This window comes from Ascaphus truei, chromosome 3 (genome assembly GCF_040206685.1).
Source record: "Ascaphus truei isolate aAscTru1 chromosome 3, aAscTru1.hap1, whole genome shotgun sequence".
Lineage (NCBI taxonomy): Eukaryota > Metazoa > Chordata > Amphibia > Anura > Ascaphidae > Ascaphus > Ascaphus truei.
Genome location: NC_134485.1, coordinates 404,894,023 through 404,917,236, shown reverse-complemented (window position 1 = coordinate 404,917,236; position 23,214 = coordinate 404,894,023). Strand labels below are relative to the sequence as shown.

Below are 23,214 nucleotides of genomic sequence, written 5' to 3'. Positions count from 1 at the left end.
TTCCTGCTTCTACTAGAATAGCATTTTATAACGCTATAGCGTTTTATCAAAACAGCACTATTTGGATTCTTGCAGCTCCCGAAAGATGTGTTTGAGCAGGAGCGACAAATCTGGAAAAAATGCCTACCCTGTATGATTTGACCAATTCATCGAGGCTTTCTGAATAGCTACCTAGCAAAATTTTGTGAGAACTTCTCAAAATCCTCGATGAGTTGGTTATCGAAGCTACTAGAATAGGCCCCATGGAGTTATTCAAGGTGAGGGTAAATCCTTGAATTTTTGTGTTCTTTTTTGTAGTTGAAACCCCTTTGAAACCACTCTATGTACTGTAATAGTACCGTATGTATATAGTAGGGTGGGCGCCTGAGTCCTCCTCCCCATCAATTGAGAGAGAAGAGTCAGCATACAAAGAATCAGGCTTGAGTCAGAGAACACAGCGGTATACTTCTTTTGTGAATAATAATACTCTACAGGAGAGGAAGTAAGTGAAGTGGCTCTCATCACCAAGGGATCACAAACATAACACAGTAACAATATTGTTGCGCTAATGTCACAAATGAGTAACTTAATCAGTCCTTGTGGCCTGTGTGCCATCTAATAGACCACTGTTGGTGCCAGCACAGCGTTTGTAGCTTGTGACACTCACAAAGGATACTGATGTATTGTAGGAGTGATCCCCAAGGTGCGTTCTGGTTTTATTACTCTCAGCTTCGAACCCTAGTTTACACAGATTACCTTTCTCTGGTAATGTACTGTATCACTTCTGGATCTTAGTCTGCTGTCTTTTACAAGGGTTGTCTGTGAAGGTAGAGTTAAATGTGACTGCTTTTAATAAAGGTCAAGCCTTTCATTACCCCACCTGTCAATAATACATCTGTATTATGTTATATGTGTACATGTATTTTGTAGCCTGGTTCCAGCATTTCAGGACCAGGGGTTTATTTTGTTTTTAGATGGACTGTTGCAAGTGGGCTGTGATCTTCTCCAGTAAGGCTCCGCATGTAACCGTTTTTTATTGCCCTTCACGCCACCAATCAGGGGCTGGGGTCATTTTGCAAACTCCTAGCCAGAGGAGATACAATCTCTTTTGTTAGCTGTGAGCTGAGTGTGTGTTAGTTGTGAAGCAGATTTTGTTTGGAGAAGCAGCTTGGATAGAAGCTGGGAGCAATTGGGGGAAAGCTGCATGGGACATTGCCGAAACAAAGAACAGAGAAATTCTCTTCAGGTTGTCTCTGCAATTAGATTTATAGGGTACCCCAGTTTCCCCAGTTGTAAGTGTATGTGTTGATTTGCTGTAAATAGCTGTGGATAATTATTTTTCCAATAAATTAATTTTATAAACTGTATGTTTCTGTGTTTCTGTCTGGCAAATTGATCCATTGATCCCAGGCTTTGATGCTCTTATTCACCAGACTCATCGAGACAGGTCCTCTCTCTTCTCTCCCTCCTCCTTGCTCGTTCTAGCCTTTGTATATCCCTACTCCTCTTTCCGTAACATCATGACTTCTCAGTGTCCTATGGTCTTATTCCTTGTTTATGTAGATTAATGCACTTGACACTGTGATTGCAGATCAAGTTAAGTTAAGTATTTTAGGATAGATTCTGGAGCAGGTAAAAGTTTTTAAAATAAAGAGTTAAGAAAAAAAAGAACAGTAGTAGTAATCCTGTATTGGTAATTGAACAGCATTGGTACTCCATACCCTTTAGTATCATAACATTTCAACCTCTGCTTCTAGGCCTGTCCTTGGATCTCAATTCATACAAAAACCATGCATTTTGTCACCATAGAAAATGAATACCCAATTATTTATACTGTAAACCATTGCAGAAACACTGCTGATCCCCAAGGTAAAGATATTATAAAAAATAAAAATGTCATCCACGTGACTAATCTGCAACATTTCACTACCCCTCTGCCTCATTTGACCATATTACAGATCAACACCGTTATAACACGATCCATTACATCGTATATCCGCTTATAACACGATGCAAGCGTGGCTCCCAATTTTCGTATGTATCAATACTTTACAACACGATTAATGGTATCTTAAATACTTTATTGTACAATGCATACAATTGTACATTATTTCTAACGCCATCCGCTTATAACACGATGTGATTCTTTGGACCCCAAGCACAGCGTTATAAGGGGGTTAAGCTGTATATACAATTGACCTCCTGAACAACAATGTCATTGAAAGGGTAAATGGATACAATTACAGTAGTTCCTCCTGGTATTTTTTTTACCAACATGAGAAACAGGGGCACTCTGGAGCTGAAAATAGCACATTTTAATCCGGGAACCCCATTATTCCAGAGACATGTTCCAATCCACTCCAAGGGAAATAAAACTGTGGTTTAAATGCCTCCTGTCATCTGGATAAATAGGAAGTTCTAATATCATCAGTAGCTGCTTCATATTGGCCTGGTTGACGCATTTGGCAATTGAATAAGAAAACGTACAAGTGGTACCTTTGCCGTTATGTACCAGGGGGTTGCCACAGCTTAAAATAAAATGGGGACCACTGATTCCTTGCTGTAAAAATAAAAAAAGGGGATCAAGTAGGTGGGACTCCTGTTTTAATTTTAAATTCTCTGCAAAAATGAAAAACTCTGCATTTTCAAATAAGCCAATAAAATATCATGTTTTATTTCAAAATGATTGCATTGCTTTATCTAAGCCAATTACAGTATACAAAGTGATTTTTTTTTGTAAGCCTCATAGGACTCTCTAAGCCAGATACTGTAATTTGTCATGCTCTATTCTATTATATGCTTTCATAAGTACTGTACACATCTCAGTACCCTGTAAGAGACAAGTCACTTTAGCCATCACTTGTTCATGTATTTCTCAATTGTTCAAGTATTGCTAAATAAATTCTGAAACGGACATGAAAATGTGAACATAAAGTGAAATGATAAATAATATAATATACACGATAGGAAAAGTTATTTTTCTATTTAAATATTTAATTTACACAGTAAACATCGGGACATATGATTTCAGGTCAGGAAGAGAATGTTACACGTGCTTTATATCCCTTTAAAATTAAAAGTGGTGAATTAGAAAAGAACAGCATTTCTCTGAGAGAAGCCAATTAAATGGTTCCTGCCTTACAATCCTTTGCATTAATATTCATTTATTTTCACACCGTGTGGTACTGTGAGAATCCAGCCTGCAGCAACCACACATATTGTATGCATAAAAGAACATTGAAGAGATCCAGCTGAGGCCCAAATGAGATGAAGAATAATTTACGATTTAAAATGTTGTATTTGTTTTTGTTTTTTACTTATTTGTTTATGTATTGATTGACCACTTGATTGATTACAGGGAACTGAAAAGGCTGGTCTATGGCAGTAGAGGTGATTACGATCTTGTGAGGGTTAATCATTTTACCAGGATAGTGCCGATCAGAGCACTGCACCATGGAAACTACGATTTACTTCTAATTGGCACTATCACAGTTTACTGAATAACCCATTGTGGGACCTATTCTGCAAGCCCTGATTTGTGTCACTCTGGGGCAAAAGAGCCCGTTCTGATCAGATTGGCATGCCTGCTATTCTCTGAGCTGTTCCTGCATGTCCAATCCATGCGGTAAAGGCTTTTTTAGACGCGGTTTCACTCCAATCAGTTTGACAAAAAGCCTCCAACAAGTACTGGAATTTTTATAGTTCCGTTATCAAAACCGCTTTGAAAAAGTCGAATTTTTCACATCCTTTCATGGGCGGAATGATAGTCTCAATAGACACGGTTTTGCATCCTTACAAGTCACATGAGCAATTTCTGAACTGCAGAACATTAACTGACATACTGTATATGTGTTCTTAAGTATTCTATATTAATTTTACCCATTATACACTGACGTGGAACTCATGATGTACATTGTACAAATAATTAGGACCCCTATAGAAATATTAATACACCACAAAACAGTACATAGAAACTATCATTCCCACTAATTATAACAATAATACTATTATTATTATTATATATCAAAACATTTGTTTAATAGTGTGACTGGCATAAGTCTTTTAACATTCTGTAGGTGTTCATTACCCCCAGTTAAATTAGAAATATCTTATTGGTAACAATCGGTGTATACATAGATACAGATGCAGCGGCCATTATTTTAAGAAATCACGGCGCTGTTTTCGTGTGCGCTGCTGTACTCCACCGGAATGAACACGGCCAATCGTCCCTGGCACGCGTGTTTATCGCGGTTGCTTTGTTTGAATTTCATGGATTCTGTGCAATTATATGCAATGAAATTAATTAATTGTAATGTGTAGAGTACTGTGCTACTGTGTCAATTTCAGGTGTTTAAAAGCCACAACACTAAAATGCCATTTTATGCACTCACCTGCACTCGCGTCTAAAGGGTTACGGTTGGAAGTAATCCCGCGCTATGACATGAGTATTCCAAGGTATACACAGCGTGATTTGTTAAAATAATGGCCGTTGTGTCTGTATATTGACGTTTGCTATACTGCAGACTGCATATTACAGGTATGTTAGAAGATTTGTCACACCACATGTTTCAATATAATACAAATGGTGCACGCTCTGTTTATACATTAGGGGAAAACGTCTTCCTAGCTAACGTTTACATATTTTAATGAGAAATACAGTATGTAACTCATTTGTAATGCTACTCATTTAAGAGAATATATACAATTGTTACCCACATATTTTTGGACTAATTTTGTGACTGATTGGTTCTACGTGCTTAATTGTATATATGTATCTATTATGAACCTAATGAGAATGTATGTGATAACAAATTATACCAACTCTACATTTTGCATCAAACGTTTATTGTGTATTAGTGACCACCACAAATGTACAGTAAAGCTCGTTCTTTTCAACCTCTTTTTGATCTGGTTGTACGACCAGTTATGTTTGCTGCTACAGAACAAAAGAATACCCAGGTGCTCTCTTACTAGGTCCTAGAAATAAATAAACAGATAGACACTACTTTCTTAGGGCCGTTCTAAAGTGGCGGGGCATGCTACGCCGTGCGTGCGCATGGTAGTTACAGATGGCTGAGGTTAGTCAGCCCTTCTATACAAGGGTTTTTTTCCTTCCCCTTGGTACTGCACTTGAGAGACAGTAGAGGGTGGCACATCCTGTTGTAGCTGGGACAACGGGGTGCCCTGCCTCCTGGCTGTACTTGGGGGCAGGACCGCCCTAAATTTGGAGGATATTCCTTCCCCCTGAGGAAGGAAGGTCACACGACTGGGAGCCTGAGATTGGGGCCAACCCATGTGCTCTTCCCTGTAAAGAGGAGTGAGTGTGATTATACCTCTGCCTTCGCTAAGAAGAGCTAGGATGGCTGCGGGTGCCCTTGGCCTGTAGTGATGGTCCAAGGACCATCTCCAGTGATAGCTGCGAGGAAAGAGACTGTAACCGGCAGAAGACTGCTGATTATCTGTGTATTACTGCAAAGACTGTAGTAATGAACCATTCCGGTTTGCAATATACCTCCAGCCTGGTGTGTGATCTAACTGGGGGAGAGTACAAGTTCTAACATAGGAGATTATCTCCATACATCCCTGGAGCCTATGGCAGATGGAGGCGCTGCACTGCTAAGTATTATCTGGGGTATGGATCCCAGAAGCCTGTTCCTGTGTCCCAAAGTCATTGCGGATGACTCAGCCCTCTTTTTTCCAGCAGGTATGCACCACACACACCCTGTAATCAACAATACAACAATATATTCCAGCCTTCTATCCATCAACAACAATGTAATATTATTAAGGTGGATATTACCCTTGCAAATCCCACTGATATTGCAAATGCATTCAATGAATACTTTGTGTGGTATGTTACTAATTTATTAGCAAAACACAACCCGAACTACATACATGAACCTCATTCTGGGAGTACCTCTATAGCCCCACCCTCTCCCACCACTGCCCACAGTTTTCAATTTGTCCCAGTATCTGAAGAGGAGATTACACAAGTGCTCCTCAAATTTAAACTAAGCAGCCAATGTGGACATGACCTACTGCAATCTAAGTTCCTATGACTTGGTGCCCCAGCCATTGCCAAACTGCTTGCTTCCCTAATCAACTCTATCTTGTCTTCAGAGATAGAAAGTTTGGTGGAATTTTGGGCTCAAAAATATTCCAGCAACAAGAGACTATAGAGGTCTTCTTTAAACTTTGAGATAACTTCTTATGAAATATGTGGATAGGATCAGCCCATAGATATTTATTTGGAATATACATGCGGGGGTAACCAGTAATGCGTAATAAGATAACGCCTACCTGGCCTCGCTCACATCAAAGCGTGTAGCTTCCAGGAAAACAAATGGTGTAGAATATTCTTATGTATCCTTGGTACACTTGGTAAACACTCCCCTAGACATCCATATGTCTTCTCCAATAAGGTAAATGAATATAGCTACACAATGTCAGATGTACCTTATGACTTCTTGAATTCTGGGCCTGATCGTTGTCCTCTGGTGTGACGTCTGCGGAAGTGAAATAGAGAAAACATGAAGAAACTGCGCTGCACCACCAAAAAGAAGGAGGGTGACTTGAGTACAAAAAACGATTTAATGGATCCTTGGCTAGTAGACCAAAGGGGTTTTTTTGTACTCAAGTCATCCTCCTTCTTCTTTTTGGTGGTGCGTTGCAGTTTCTTCGTTTTTGCTCTATCTTGTCTTCAGGCCATATACCTACAGTAAGTCCTGGAAAAATGCCAGAGTTGTCCCAATCTTTAAAAGTGGGGACAAAAACACTGTCTCAAACTACAGGCCAATCTCTCTTATCCCAATACTATACAAAGTCATGGAAAAATGTGTTCACTCCCAATTAAGCGATTACTATACCAAAACACATTTCCCTAGCCAATTTCAATCTGGCTTTCGCCCCAAACACTCCACGGTAACTACCCTGCTAATAGTTTGCAATGAGATTATGTGTGGAATGGAACTGGGACAACTTACTGGTGCAATATTCCTAGATTTTGCAAAGCCTTTTGATACCGTTGAGCATGTTATCTTTCTAAACAAACTCCAGTGCTCTGGAATAGTGAAGCATGCTTTAAACCGGTTTCATTCCTACCTATCAGGGAGATCCCAACATGTGTCTATATCGGGCACTAACTCCAACCCCTTGGATATCACATATGGTGTCCAGCAAGGCTCTGTTCTGGGGTCCCTACTCTTCTCAGTGTTTATTAATGATCTTCCTACAGCATGGAAGGGAGCCTCACTACACAAGTATGTGGATGACATAATCTTATATGCACACAGCCCTAACCTCTCTGACCTTGGACACATACTTCAATCTGACTTTTTGAGACTCGAAAATTGGATTTCCCAAAACAAATTGTTTCTACACACTTACAAGATGGAAACAATAATATTTGGGACCAAGGCTACATTTCTAAAGCTTCCAATGATGAGCTACCATCAGAACCAACTCTAATACTATCCTAGCCCCTGTTACTAGTTTCAAATATTTGGGCATATGGTTTGACTTCCAATTAAAATTTAGGTTGCACATTGATACCCTGACATCCAAAACCTATGCCAAACTAGGTGTACTATATAGGCACTGCTGGTCAGAAAGCGCATCGCACAGCAGAAGCTGATGCCAATTATAGACTATGGGGACATAGTATATGGCACAGCACTCCAAACTCACCTTGGCAAACTTGATACTCTCTACAACTCAATATGCCGCTTTGTCCTCCAATGCAATTAAAACACACATCACTGCGAAATACTCAAAGAACTAGATTGGTCATCACTTGAGTCTAGGCGCAAAGTTCATCTTTCCTGTCTTGCCTTCAAATACTATCTGGAAAAGCTACCCGCCTATCTGAAAAAGCTCCTCATCCATACCACATGTAGCACTTATTATCTGAGATCTGACTCCAAAAGACTGTATCCAGCCGCTCCTCCTTCTCTTACCATGCACTCCACAACTGGAACAGTCTACCAGAGACTCTCCCTGGCGCCACCAGTCTAAGTTCTTTCAAAACTAAAGCTGTCTCACATTTTTATCTGGTCTGTAACTGTTATATACACCTATAATATATATTATCTTTAACTGTGCATGCAATGTCTTGTATATAATGTACTGTATAACCCTTTTCACTCATTGTAACTATGTATTTGTAACCATGTATTTGTCAGTATAATTCTGTGCCCAGGACATACTTGAAAACGAGAGGTAACTCTCAATGTATTACTTCCTAGTAAAACATTTAATAAATAAATAAATTGTCACACTGTTGTTTCTTAATGTCTTTTGTATCTGTAGCCCCTGTGTGAGTTACTATATGGCTTAAAAGAATTATATGCTAGGTCTCTACTCCTCTAGATAAGGTGTTTACTAATAAAAATGCAGACGGTTAGCTCTGCCCCTTTTCTACCCAGAGACAGGAAGTAAAGGGATGATGATAAATAGGAGAGCAGGAGGATTCCACCCTCAGACCTCTAGAGGAGATACATAGTATATGGTAGGCCGCCCTTTGTTTTTTTTGTAGATAGGGATGTGTCCTTGTAAATAGAGAAGGAAGGAGACAAGTACAGGCTTTCATAAAGGGGAAACTGGTGTCCCCTAGGCATTGCCCAATCTGTAGCTCTGGGACTATTCTGATAGAGAAGCAGGCAGACACCCGAAGGGAATGAGGAGGGCCATGTATATCCCTGTGGTGAGCATGCCCAAGAGAATTATGTGAACAATAGATCCATGTGGTGAGTCTCCCCAAGGAAATGAAGTACAGAAGACTATCCCTGTGGTGAGTACCCTCAAGGGAAGGAAATAAACCAGTACAAGTCGACCATGCTCTCTGTTACATTCACAACATTGAACATTAAAAAGAGAGAGTCAAATAATACAGAGACAAGCAGTCAGTTATCCACAGATGGGACATTCAGGTAATTTACTGTGCTCCAAAACAAAACAACTCGCGTGGATTGGCTGTTAAACCGCATGGTTTAAACTTTGCGATTTTCAATAGAGAATAGTATTGTCATTCAACAACTTGACAGTTAGCAATGACAACTTTGGAGCTACTAGAATAGGCCCCTAGGACTCATCTTTAAAGGAACCATTTATCTAAAACCAGTGCTTTGCATTGAAGGTAATTGCAAATGTATAAGTCTGTCAAATTGCAAGGTTTTTAACTCTAACTTGACCCTCTTTTAAAATTGTCCTCTATATAGTGCTTCAATGTAATGGTACTAAGCTCTAATATATGCATAACACAGAATGACATAAATTGTGTTTCAGTGATGCACATTTTATTCCTGAAGTCATTATTCACTGCAAAATCTTGAAAGGTGAATTGAATGCCTGTCAAGAGGAAACCAGATCAGAATGCAATTATTATTATTATAATAACTGTGTGCATAACCCACACATAATGAATTATATGAACATACTTCACTGCTGAATGGTCACTACTCACATTTTTTCATGACAATGGATCATGGTAATATTGTGTTCTCAGAGAGCACTGTCTGAAATCACACATTGTTGTGCACTTTAAGAATACAACAGCTAATTTTCCCATTACCTTGAGTTACTGAGCTCAGTGGAATTTTCAGAAGGTTTTAATTTGGAGGACATCAACATGTGTTTTTTAAGTACAGTATGCAGTACAATATCTGAAAAAAGTGCATAAATAACTATAAATTTTGATTTAGCAAAAAAAATACAACTACATAAAAAAGTGCAAATATTGGATAAGTAATATATGTGGCCATCAAGTAACTTATTTATTTTCATAAGTCTAAGTTCGGAGAGCCAGATGGAAACGGAGCCACAAATGACAATACACTCAATGAGCACTTCCAGCCACTGATAACAATCACATAATTGACAAGATAACAACTACAATAAACCTACAGTATGAGCCATTTAAGGAAGTATTATCCATCTGGATAATAGTTATTTTACCCATTACTGCACTGTATGTGTTTGGTGGGGGGGTGGGGGGGTGTATTTATTTAAGTGTAGGGCATTTTTTATTTTTTTACATACAGGGTTGGTACCTTAGGTCTGCGGGGACCTATGGAGACCACCTGAGGGCCCCAGGCCCCCGTGGGAACCACCTGAGGGCCTCAGACACCTGTGGGGATGACCCGGGGACCCACAGACACCTGCTGGACACCTGTCTGAACCACCAGGGACCCCTGTCGGCCTGGGGTATTAATCCTGTGTGTAAAATAATAAATCATGGTTTTATGGGGGGACACAGGGGTAGGTGGGTTGTGTGTGGGTAGTACAGTACATATTGTAATGCAATCTGCTACAGTACTGTGCCTTTACCCCTTCATTGCCTTGGCGGGCATTGCATGGCCGCTAAGGTAATGAAGCTGCTTACATTTTTATTTTTATTTATTGTGTGTATGAGCAGGGGATCTCCTGAGCTGAACAAAGTTTATTTCAGCCTCAGGGATCCTCTACTTTCCGAGATACAGACCCCGGTATGGGGTGCCGGTATCTATCTGCTTTGTTTACATCCCATGTAGATTTTAACTTTGTTCAGCTCAGGAGACCCTCTGCTCATGCACACTATGAATAAAAATAAAATGTAAGCAACTTAATTACTTTAGCAGCTATCCGCTAAGGTAATGATTTTTTTATTGGGGGGAGTGGGGGAGTTTGATACTAGTGTGAGGGAGCAGGGGGTCTCCTGAGTTGAACACGGTTGATTTCAGCCTCGGGGACCCCTAATTCACGAGATACAGGCCCTGGTATGGGGTGCCGGTATCCCCTCTGCTTTGTTTAGATCCCATGGTCACGTGACCCACAGGATTTTAACATGGAGATACAGGCACCCCATAACGGGGTCTTTATCTAAGGAAGTAGGGTGTCCCCGGACCTGAAATTAATGTGGTTCAGCTCCGGAGATCCCCTGCTACATTACTGTAATGTTAGAATTTTAATAAAACTCCCGCAATCGCCTGTGAGAGGCGCGCAGTTAGAGTGACTGATTCAGCCTTATACTGCACGTCTATTACAGAGAGGCAGACCCCGGTAGGACTCACAGAGCAGGCACCCCTGCTGTGTTACTCCGGCGGTCCATTTGTCTGTCGCGGCGCAACTCACAAGGATCTCGGGCATATCTCGAAATTCCATTTCGAGATTTGTTAAAATAATGGCTGCTGCATCTGTACACTTACAGTACAGTGAAGAACTCACAGTATCTTACTGTACAGTAATGTAATTCTGAACAAGGTTACATAATGATACGCATGCGCAGAAATGTGATGACACGCATATGCGTTTCAACAAGTTTCCAATTTTATATACACCCATGCGCAGAAATGTGATGACACGCATATGCGTTTCAAGAAGGTTCCAATTTAACATAAAGGCATGTGCAGATTATATATTTTACATTCGGAAGGAGAGCGAAGTTGTATTTTTGTATTATTGGTTTTAACTTTATTATCCTGTACAAATAAAACATTTAATTTGTTAAAAATACTTTTTGTTGTGTGTGTTCATATTTTAAATCTTCAACAGTTCGAGAATTTTTGTATGGCTTAAAGCTAAGGAGCCTCAGAAAGAACTTCTTTCCCATCTACTGTACTGTGTACAGTATGAACTCACATTTTTAATCTTCAAATTACAATTACACACTCTGTACGGGAATAAAAGATAGGTTGAATTGCAATTAGATTTTTTAAGACAACAACTCGCGATCGCCCACTTGAGTTTCTCGACGATATTGCAGACAACGCTAAAACGCAATTTTCTGCACTCGATTAAAACACTAAATCTCAAACCAACAAGGGGTGTGCAAAAGAATACAACCCGTGAAATGATCGGATAACGTCCGCTGCATCTGTACCTTTTTAAAAAGAATAATAACAATTTGAAATATACAATGCATCTCATCTTGGCTGGATTATGTCTATGGAGCAACATAATCTACTGCTCCGGTCATTACAGAGGGTCAACCAATGGAGACAGTCTCATTCTGGCACTTGGTGACGTCATGAAATAGAGCGACTTCTATCTGAATTACTGTAGCTGTTTCCCAGCCATTCCTTGGATCCTCATGCTTAGCCAATATGAAGCAGACTTAATGGACCATGGCCACGCCCCCTGACATTGTGGACAGAGCAGCTATGGATTGTTTATGTCTTTGGAGTACCTCAATTAACTGCTCCGGTATACACAGAGGATCAGCCAATGGAGGCAGTCTCATCCTGGCACTTGGTAAAGCATCATGTTCAGCACAATAGAAAACAGGCTTGACGGACCGTGGCCACACCCCAGGCATTGCGGACGCAGTAGCAATGGGTTCAAATACTCCGCCGGTGGAGGTGAACACGTAGCAGACTCATTGCAGCTGACAGCATCAGTCCGGTGGTTTCACCTAATCGTGAGCTGGTTACTTTGTAGCCTGGCATGATCTCTTTATACTGACTGTTTGGCTATAACCCCTGTATAGGACTTACTCCTCATTTCTGGTAGCCTGACACCTGGGCTTATCCCCTTGTTAGCTTGCTGTTTGTCTGTTCCTCTCTTTTGTGTATTTTTTGGAGGTTAGGATTAAGGGAGAGGGAAGTACCTGTGGTTTACAGATGGTGCGGAATGGGCCAGAAGAATGGGGTTATCCCCGAAACGTTGCCCCATCTACTTACCTTTCATTTTTTGCACCCTCCATTTTATCTTACCTTTATCCCCCAGCCCCACTTCCCCCCTCCACTTTTGTTTTCCCTCCCCTTGTTTTCCCCATTCCTTATCCTCCATTGCCCCTAAGGTGTTAGCTAACACCTGGAGTAAGTATTACCCCCCTTGTCACTTTTACTCCCACATCCCCCATTTTGTATATCCTCATGTCATGATACATTTTCATATTAAATCTCCTTATTTGCTCATCATCTGATCATTCCATTATAGAGTGCTGGGAACTACTTGTTTGCTATTTAAAAATGATGATTATGGTAATTCGGCAACAGCAAAAATTATATGAAAAATAAACATTTTAACAAGAAGAGTGAAATTGTTAAAGCCAAATGTTTCCAGGAAAAATAATAATAAAGACAAAGTACGCTCACCTCAAAAGGGCAGACCTGCTAACCTTTTCCTTATCTCTTGCTTTGCATGACAGCTTGCTCTTTAATTTACTGAAGCCTTACAGCCTTGATTAGCTATTTCAGTTTTTCTTAAGGAGCTTGAACTGTGTGTATTTTTTATTCATTTGCATTTTTGGGCCAAAAATACTGTTACACAGCTTGGATTTCTTTTGAGTGTTGGGAGGCATTGCAATCTAACAGATTGCAGTGTAACACCCTGTCATCACAGAGAGACTGGAACAGGCAAGATGTTAGACTTCCCAATGTCATACGTAGAGGTGGGCAAATTGTGTGAGAGAGAGAGAGAGAGAGAGAGAAAGAAGAGAGAGAAGAGAGAGAAGAGAGAGAAGAGAGAGAAGAGAGAGAAGAGAGAGAAGAGAGAGAAGAGAGAGAAGAGAGAGAGAGAGAGAGAGAGAGAGAATCAAGAATACAGTGTATAGGCACTCCATGACTAGCAATATCCCCCATACTGTACCATTAACAACATTCTCTCCGGTACCCTGCGAGATGTGCTACCTGGCATCTAGCTTACCTCACACTGCTAGAGCTAATGCACAGTAGCAGAGGTTGTGGGTTATAATCAGGGGCGGCTCTAGACTAGCACCCAGCAATTGGCACCCTAGGTGAATCATGCAATCGCCCCCCCCCCCCCTTCCCCATCCCAAACCCTAAGGGCAGATCTAGGCTGAGGTTTTTGGCAAAGAGGGAAACATTTTGCCCCTATTTTCCATAAGCGTATTTATTTAATCAGAAACATAATTATTCAGTTTGTCCATCTGTTCAATCAATGTTTCTGAAATCTGATAAAATAGAGACACAACATTTTCAGAAAAGATTTGTACACCACAGCTAGACGATATTTCAGTCCGATTTCAAATAAAAATGCATTAAAAGTTTTAATGATAATTTTTATTATTACAAATCCAAAATGATCCATTAAGCTATCCTGATTTAATTTCCATTACCACCATATCCAATATAGAAAGAACTAAGACAATTATTTAATTAACTTTAACCTGTAATTATAAAATAATCTGAATAAAAAAATTCTGTGCTCTTAAAACATGAATTTTCTTGCTTTAAGTTTTGAAAATTCAGTCATTAGTTCTTTTAGATCCAGTTTTCCAGCTACTTCATGTTCTATTGACATTGTGGCAAGTCCAACAAGTCTGTCTTGCACCATTATCAAACCAAGATATGTTTTTATCAATTTTATCTTTGAGAAGCTACATTCCCCACTAGCTACGGAAACTGGCAAAGTGTAAGGGATCGCGGGACTCGCAGTTCCCAGCGTGTCCCCATCACCCCAGCTTCCACAGTGCCTAGTTCCTCCGCTCCCCTACGTCCCCAAACTCTACATTCTTCCCTCAGCTGTTCCTCCACGGCCCGATCCCCAAGCCCAGGCTTACACTCTGCGCACGCGCGTGGTCCCCTAACTCTGGCACTTGGACATTACCCTCCGACCTCTGGCACCCCGGACTCAGCAAGTATTACGTTAACCCTTACTCACCAGGCCCGGCAATGCTACTACCACACTCCGGGCACGCCATCACTGCTGTAGGTGCGTTTTATACCCTTACCCACCTCAGTACTGGGGACTGGCCAGGTCTGCGGGCATACAGGCGTTACATTATGCAGAGCCCAACAAATGCAGACCCCCTGAGGTGGGCCAAGGTGTCTCCATGGAACATTGGCAATTTCTAAGCGACCAACTCACTAATGTCACACAGAGACTTTCTAATTTGTCTCTCCGGGAAGCTCCTGTGGCACCATCTACCCCGGTCCCAGTGCCTATAAGTAATCCGGGGCCACATATCCCACCCCCCAACCGGTACGACGGGGATCCTCTCGCTTGCCGAGGGTTACTGAATCAGTGTGACGTGCAATTCGAAATGTCCCCGTCCCACTTCCCTACTGGTCGTACTAAGGTGGCCTACGTCTATGCCCTACTCACTGGTGACGTTCACGCTTGGGCTTCTCCCCTCTGGGAACACAGACCAGATATAACCCGGGATTACTCCAAAGTAAAGGTAGAGGGGCTTCTACTGGGTATTATTTCTCCTTCCCCCTCTCTCCCTAAGAAACTACCGAAGACGATATTCCTCCACATAACTCTCGTGGGTCCGGATCTTCAGGTAGAGGTTGAAGCTTTCATCGATTCCGGGTCTGGTGGCAACTTTCTTGATCACGCCTTTGCTTGCAGCAAACAAATACCGACGTCAAGAAAAAGTCGCCCATCGGCCTGGAGGCTATTGACGGTCGACCACTCCAACCAGCCTTCATCATTTGGGAGTCTATTCCACTTACCCTGACTACCGCGGATGGTCATACCGAAGTAATGGTCTTCGATGTTTTTCACTCCCCTACTGTCCATGTTATTCTGGGACTGCCGTGGCTTCAGCTGCATAACCCGCGTATCGATTGGACCAATGTTCTGCCGATCCAATGGACTGATACCGGAGAGAAGATGGTTTCAACTTCTGTTGCCGTGCTCGCTGGCCTCGACACCACCTCATCTTCCCACGCTGCTTTGTCGAAGGTATACCATGAATACATAGATGTCTTCAATAAAACCCAGGCTGAGGTGTTACCCCCTCATCGCTCTTATGACTGTCCCATTGATTTGATTCCTGGAACCATACTCCCCAAGTCCAAGTCCTACCCCTTGTCTGTGCCCGAGACGGAAGCGATGACATCATACATCCAGGAGAATCTTAAGAAGGGGTTCATCCGAAATTCCACCTCCCCCGCCGGGGCAGGCTTCTTCTTTGTGAAAAAGAATGATGGCTCCTTAAGACCCTGTATCGACTTTCGTGGGCTTAACAAGATTACGGTAAAAAAACGTTACCCCCTTCCTTTGATTTCAGAACTCTTCGACCGTCTACAAGGTGCCTCTATTTTCTCCAAACTCGATTTAAGAGGAGCCTACAATCTTATTCGTATAAGGGACGGGGACAATGGAAAACCGCTTTTAATACGCGTTCGGGACATTATGAGTATTTAGTGATGTCGTTCGGCCTATGCAATGCCCCTGCTGTTTTGAAGAGTTCATGAACGATATATTCCGAGACATTTTGGGAACATTCGTCATCGTATATTTGGACAACATCCTCATTTTCTCCAAAAGCTTGGAGGAGCACATCTGCCATACCAAACTGGTACTCTCTCGGCTTCGTGCTAATCGCCTCTACGCGAAAATGGAGAAATGTCTGTTCCATCAATCTTCCACAGCCTTCTTAGGCTATATAATATCTGACAAAGGCTTCACCATGGACCCTGAGAAATTGAAGTCTGTACTCGACTGGCCGTTGCCCAACTCCCTCAAAGCCATGCAGCGCTTCCTTGGCTTCGCTAATTACTACCGGAAACTCATCCGTAATTTCTCCATTATTGCTCTACCTATCACTGCCTTGACCAAGAAAGGTGCTGACCCGACTGTTTGATCCCCCGAGGCCATTGAAGCCTTCGACTTCCTCAAGAGAGCCTACGTGTCTGCCCCCATCCTTCGGCATCCGGATACTTCCCTTCCTTTTACTCTAGAAGTAGACGCCTCAGATGTGGGAGCCGGCGCAGTGCTTTCTCAGAGATCTTCTCCACAGGAAAAACTCTATCCTTGTGGATTCTTTTCCAGGAAGTTCTCTTCGGCCGAGAGAAATTATGATGTCGGGAACCGTGAGCTTCTGGCCATCAAGTTGGCCCTCCAAGAATGGAGACATCTCCTCGAGGGTACCAAGGAGCCAGTAGCCATCCTCACCGACCACAAAAACTTATTGAACATTGAGGGAGCTCGTCGGTTGGGATCTCGTCAAGCTCGTTGGGCTTTGTTCTTTTCGCGCTTCAATTACACAATTTCTTATATTCCTGGCACCAAGAATATCAAAGCCGACGCCCTGTCTCGTCAGTTCTCCACGGAGAACGAATCTAATGAATCTTCGGAGACGATTCTTCCCACTAAGTGTATTATTTCCGCCAACAATTTTGATGTCTTGGATGAAATCAATAAAGCCCAGGCTCATATTCCTAGGAGATTTAAGGTGCCAGAAGGACGGTTGTACGCTGCCCCGCATTTTCGCCACAAAATACTTCTGTGGGGACATTTGTCTAGATCTGCTGGTCATCCAGGCTTCATGAGGACGGTAGATCTTATCAAACGGACCTTTTGGTGGCCTAAGATGAACAAGGACATTTTTGACTTCACCAGAGCTTGTCCAGTCTGTGCCCAGAGCAAATCCGCCTGACACAAACCTTCTGATCTCCTCATGCCTCTTCCTATTCCGGAACAACCTTGGAAACACATCTCCATGGACTTTATTGTGGAACTTCCCAATTCTAAAGGGATGAATATGATCCTTGTCGTAGTAGACAGGTTTTCCAAGCATACACACTTTATACCCCTCAAGGGTCTCCCCAATTCAGCCACCTTGGCCGACGTTTTTTCTAAGGAAATTTTCAGATTACACGGTGTTCCTATTTCGATTGTTTCGGACAGAGGTTCTCAATTCATTTCTAAGTTTTGGCGAGCTTTTTCTCAAAGACTTGGCATTTCCCTTCTATTTTCCTCAGGTTATCACCCACAAACCAACGGGCAGTCGGAGAGAATGAATCAGACGCTGGAACAGTATCTCAGATGCTTCATGTCTGAATCGCAGGACAATTGGGTGGACCTGTTACCCTGGGCTGAGTTTGCCATTAACTCATTAAGAAATGAATCCACGCAAGAGTCGCCTTGTTTCATTAACTATGGATTTCATCCCAGCAGTTTTCCCCTCTCCTCCCTCCCCTCTGGTGTTCCTGCAGCGGATTCTCACATTTCCAGTCTTCAAAATTCTTGGAAGAAGATCTTAAAGGCTTTGCAAGGTTCCGTTCAAAGACAGAAAACGCAAGCTGATCGGCGACGTCAAGTGGGTCCAGTATTCAAACCTGGAGACAGAGTTTGGGTATCATCCAAGAATATCAATTCTTGGGTCCTTTCAAGGTCCTTCAAAGGATCAACCCGTCGCATACCGACTTGCACTTCCCCCTACTATGAAGATCCCTTCGGTTTTCCACGTGTCGCTCCTTAAACCCCAGATCCAAAATGCCCATTTTCAAGATCGCCCTCAGAGACCTAACCCGGTCATCGTACAAGGACAACAAGAATTCGAAGTCCAATCCATACTCGATTCTCGTTGGTCCAGGGGCAGACTTCAGTTTCTTGTACACTAGAAAGGATATGGCCCGGAGGAACGTTCCTGGATACCATCCCATCATATCCATACCCCAGCACTCCTCAGACAGTTCCGACAGAAGTTCCCTCATAGACCTTGGGAGGATCGTCCGGAGTCCGATCCTCAAGGGGGGGATACTGTAACGGATCGGGAGACTCGCAGTTCCCAGCGTGTCCCCGTCACCCCAGCTTCCACAGTGCCTAGTTCCTTCACTCCCCTACATCCCCAAACTCTACCTTCTTCCCTCAGCCATTCCTCCACGGCCCGATCCTCATGCCCAGGCTTACACTCTGCCCACGCGTGCAGTCCCCTCACCAAGCGCGCGCGTTCACAATCGCGGTTTCCCTTTCGTGGCTCACGTGCTCCTCGGCGTGCCTCTGTCACCCCTGTCCGTTCCTTACCTGGTTCCTCCGTTCCTCCTTCCCCTCTGTCTTCTCTCCCGTGCACCTCCTCTGCTGGTCTTCCCCCACACTCTGGTGCACGCGCGGTGCGTGCGCATAGCAGGGTTACAGAGGGCGCGCGCACCCGTTCTACTTACTTACCTCCCCCATGCTCTGGCTCCGCCCCCGTCGATTGCAGGCTATTACCTTAGATTACCTCCCTGTCTCCTCCCCTGCTCTCATAGACCTGTCTCTGCAATTACCCACTCAAACCTCTGCTCCTCCCCTCACCCCCATTAGTCCTTCTTCCCATATAACCCAACTCCTTCCCCTCAGTCATTGCTCTGCATAGCTTTCCTGTAACTCCTATGTGTGCAGTGTCTATGCCTAGCTCCCTTGTCTGTTTCAGCTCTGGTTCCTGTCCCTGCCCCTGTTTGGATTCCTTGCCTTGAACTTAAACTCTGCTTTGGACTTGACTACGCTGCTTTCTCCTGCCCTTGGACCCTAGTTTTCGGACATCACTACGCTGCTCTCTCCAACCCCTGAACTCTGGCACTTGGACATAACCCTCCGACCTCTGGCACCCCGGATTCAGCAAGTATTACGTTAACCCTTACTCACCAGGCCCGGCAATGCTACTACCACACTCCGGGCACGCCATCACTGCTGTAGGTGTGTGTTATACCCTTACCCACCTCAGTACTGGGGACTGGCCAGGTCTGCGGGCATACAGGCGTTACACAAAGTTAAAAGATTACGTAGAGCTATAAAAATGTTTGGAAAACGGTCTATGGGTTTATTTTCACAAACAAACTTCATTACTGTAGTTCTTCAGGAGTGGAATGTTTCTTAAGTCGCCTTGAAAAAGCCTGAAGCTTACTAGATAAATCTGTAGCATCAATGTCTTTTGAATTTCCATGAGACAATGCAGACTCCAGTCTGTTTTGCTGTTTTCTTTTGCAAGCTGTGGATATCATAAATAAACCAAATACTGACTCTAGCTGCTACATCTGCTAATCTTTTGTGAACCGAGTGAATTGCAGTATCAAGGACTGCGATGTAAAAACTCACTTTGAGCCTTTGTTTTGGGTTGTACATGGGTGTGTATCCTCCTTTATACGAAAACTGCTGTTTCTTTTGCCGAATGCAAACTGGTTCTGGTTCAAATCCTGTCATAAAGTCTATTCCTTCAGCAAGCTCGAGAGAATCTAGCAGTGTCATTTCAAACCCTTTATCACTTCTGAATTCCACTATAATATTTTTAGTTTGCTGCAGTTTTTGAATAGCAGAATGTATGTTCAAGCTCTTTTCCCGAAGCTGCATTAGGTTAATCTCGATAAGGATATTATATCACAAAATAAGTGGTCAAAAATGTGAACTTGGAAAGGTCATTTGCAAGAGCTTCTGCATCTGAATGTGCTGTATTGCCAGATGACCCAGTAAAGGTAGTATCATCAGAAATTTCAATTAGGGCATCATAATTGTTTCCAAGTTCATAGCGAAGAGGCTTCAAAGCATCAATGCGGCTCCCCCATCTTGTCTGACTATGTGGTTTCACAGTTAGAGAATTCACATGGTGAGTCAGAAGCTCCCAACGGCATGATGAGCCTGAGAAAAACACAAACATGTTGCACCAGGTCAAAGAAACTGCTTGCCTCCATTCAGCAACTAGCAGCATCATTGACAACTAAATTCAGAGAATGCGCACTGCAAGGAACGGAAAAACGCCCAAGGATTGATTTCCATGATTCTCCTTTGCACACCATTGTCTTTACCCTTCATATTACTCCCATTATCATAGCCTTGGCCATGTAAGTTATCCATAGATAATGACATTGCTTCAAGCTCTTGTAGAATAGTTTGTCATAAATGCTCCAGTCGTCTCCTTCAGTGGTATGAAACCTAAAACATGTTCCTTTATGAGCACTTCAACATTATCTTCATCTGCAGACTTTTCCATATCCACAAAATGAATGATCATCATCATTTGTTCAACATGACTCACATCTGGTGTACAGTCCAGTATTATTGAAAAGTATTTAGCAGAATGAGCAGCTTCTCAAATTTTCTTTTAAATGGCATTTGCTGGGATTTGAATCAGTTCATTCTGCATTTTTTTTCCTAAGTGACGAACCTGTGTTTCATGATCAGATATTTTATGTAGGCACTCCTTCATGACTGGATCAAGCAAAGCTAGGTATTCAACACATTTTTAAAGTTTCCATTACCTGGAGTGTATAATTTTTCATTTGTACCACGCCCGCGGAATACTAAATTTTGCCCACCGAGAACTCTCACTAAGGCAATCAGACGCTCTAATATTTGTCGCCAATATTCCTCTTTTCCCTTGATCACACGTAAATTCTCTTCAATCATAATTCAAGTTCTTTCCAATTTTGAAAACATTCAAAATGTTCTGTACTTCTTTCATGTGAAGAGAGGAGAGGGAGCACTGACTGGCATTGAGAGTTTGAAGCAGGGGAGTCTGGATCAATTCCCGGTGTCGACTCCTTGTGACTTTGGGCAAGTCACTTTCTCTCCCTGTGCCTCAGGCACCAAAACATAGATTGTAAGCTCCACGGGGCAGGGACTTGTGCCTGCAAAATGTCTCTGTAAAACGCTACGTAAAACTAGCAGTGCTATACAAGAACATGCTATTATTATATTATTCTTATTAAGAGAGAATTGAAGATATGTTTTTCCAGTCCGCCGAACCATCTTCAGTAAGTGATGTACCAATTGCTTGATTTCTAAACAACTACCAGCAAAAGCAAAACATAGAGTCCTTCGCCACTGAATATTGTAACCAGTTTCGATTAATTTCTGCCCCATTAATGCATTTCCTCTTGTAATGCAGAGCAGGGAATATTCTTTTATTTTCATCCTTGGTGAAGGGAAATTCATGAACTTGTCCATTTTCCATGAGAATTTGCCGCACACTGTCATCACATCTGGGCCAAGAAGCTGGGTCCCCATACTGTAACTTGTTTGTAACTTCTTGCTTCTATTTAATTTACTTTGATTTCTGCATTTGCCTCTGAAGGTGAATACATTTTCTCCACTTCCATATCAGTCTGATGCTGCGAGCTGCCTTCATCTAGAAGTTTTCATCATCTTGAGTTTCCAGACTGCTTTTTTTTTTACGGATGCGAGGTTCCCTCACCTCAAAGTAATATTCCTTCATCTTGTTGTTCCAAACTGCTTACGTGCAGATGTGAACTAACCTCTCCAAGTAAAATTGCATCATCTGGATGCTGTGAACTGCTTCCCTCTTCATTTTGATTAAAGCGAAGATATCTCAGGAAGGATCCGTGCTGTTTTGCTTGGTCCTTTTCCTTCTCAGCCTTTCGCTTACGATTCGCAGCTCCCGAGGGCTTTCTTTTTCCTCCTTCTGCCAAGTGGCAATCTTCTGTAAAGAAACAGAAAAAAATGAATCTACATCCTTTCCAGCCAAAATATACAGTGAAGCAAATATTTTGTTTTATGTCTGAGATCTTGATATTATGAAATGTAATTCTATTTGCAGGGCATTATAGCATTAAGGATGGCTGAAACACAACATGGCTGGCGTTTTAAACCACATTGCAGATTTGTAGCCATCCCAATGCATCTTTTCCCTGCTTAAAGGTTCAATGGTTAGTAACATACACTCACTTACCTTTTAATCTCAAGAATATTATGGTGAGGAGTAAAGTATTCAGCAGCACAACTGAATGCGGGACGAAACCATGCCAGGACGCAAGATGCAAAACCTGCGCAATGCTCTACACAGCGGACACAATACAAATACCACACAGGAATCGGGAATACAAAATCAGAGGAAGGTTCACCTGTTCCTCCAGCAATGTTGTGTACCTCATCATGTGCATGAAATGCCCAGGGGGCTGCTACTACATAGGTGAGACGGGGCAGGGGCTAAACAAGAGAATGAACCTGTATCGCCACAGCATCACACGCGGAACAAGAGACAGTCCTGTCGGTGAACATTTCTCTGACTCTGGCCATAAACTGAACGATCTGAGGGTTGCCATACTCAAAGGTAATCTTAAAACACCGAAAGAGAGACGGTTGCATGAATACAAATTTATGCAACTGTTCGGGACACTTAGCGGTGGCCTAAACAGAGATCGAAATTTTATGAGTCATTACTGACACAAGTGAACTCTCTTCCCATGAGCGCTAAAGGCCATGTCTGTACATACTGTGCTATATGTATTTCACACACAGCTGTCTCTTACACATACAAATACTCCTTGTTTTTCCATCCCTATACACCAATAGGTACCACATAGTATCTACACACACTTTTAGTTTTGCTACAATCTCTCACATTTCCACACCTACCCACACCATTTATATTAACTCCCACTCCACACACACACACCTTTTTTAAAGCACTGTATACACTGTGGGCTCTTCTTTCATTTATATTCCAACAGATACACACACAAATTCTTACATCACTAACTTTCAGGAACCATTTAACACCTCTAGCCATAAATCACATCCACACAGGGAGGGGGGGAGAGACAAGCACAGATAACATTCCAAGAGACACTG

General features: G+C 42.4%; 1 protein-coding gene across 7 annotated transcripts in view; it reads right to left on the bottom strand.

Moving 5' to 3' along the window:
- The window catches only part of DLG2 (discs large MAGUK scaffold protein 2), a 1,892,764-nt gene that overhangs the window by 1,660,452 nt on the left and 209,098 nt on the right, over positions 1–23,214 (bottom strand). Inside the window, exon 1 of one of the 7 annotated variants that reach the window (XM_075592568.1) lies at positions 19,726–21,904. The exons of the other annotated variants lie outside the window; for them this stretch is intronic. Coding sequence (XP_075448683.1) covers positions 19,726–19,977 — 252 coding nt within the window. The 5' untranslated portion in view covers positions 19,978–21,904. Of the gene's footprint in view, positions 1–19,725; positions 21,905–23,214 lie in introns of those variants that run through there. 7 annotated transcript variants of the gene reach the window in all.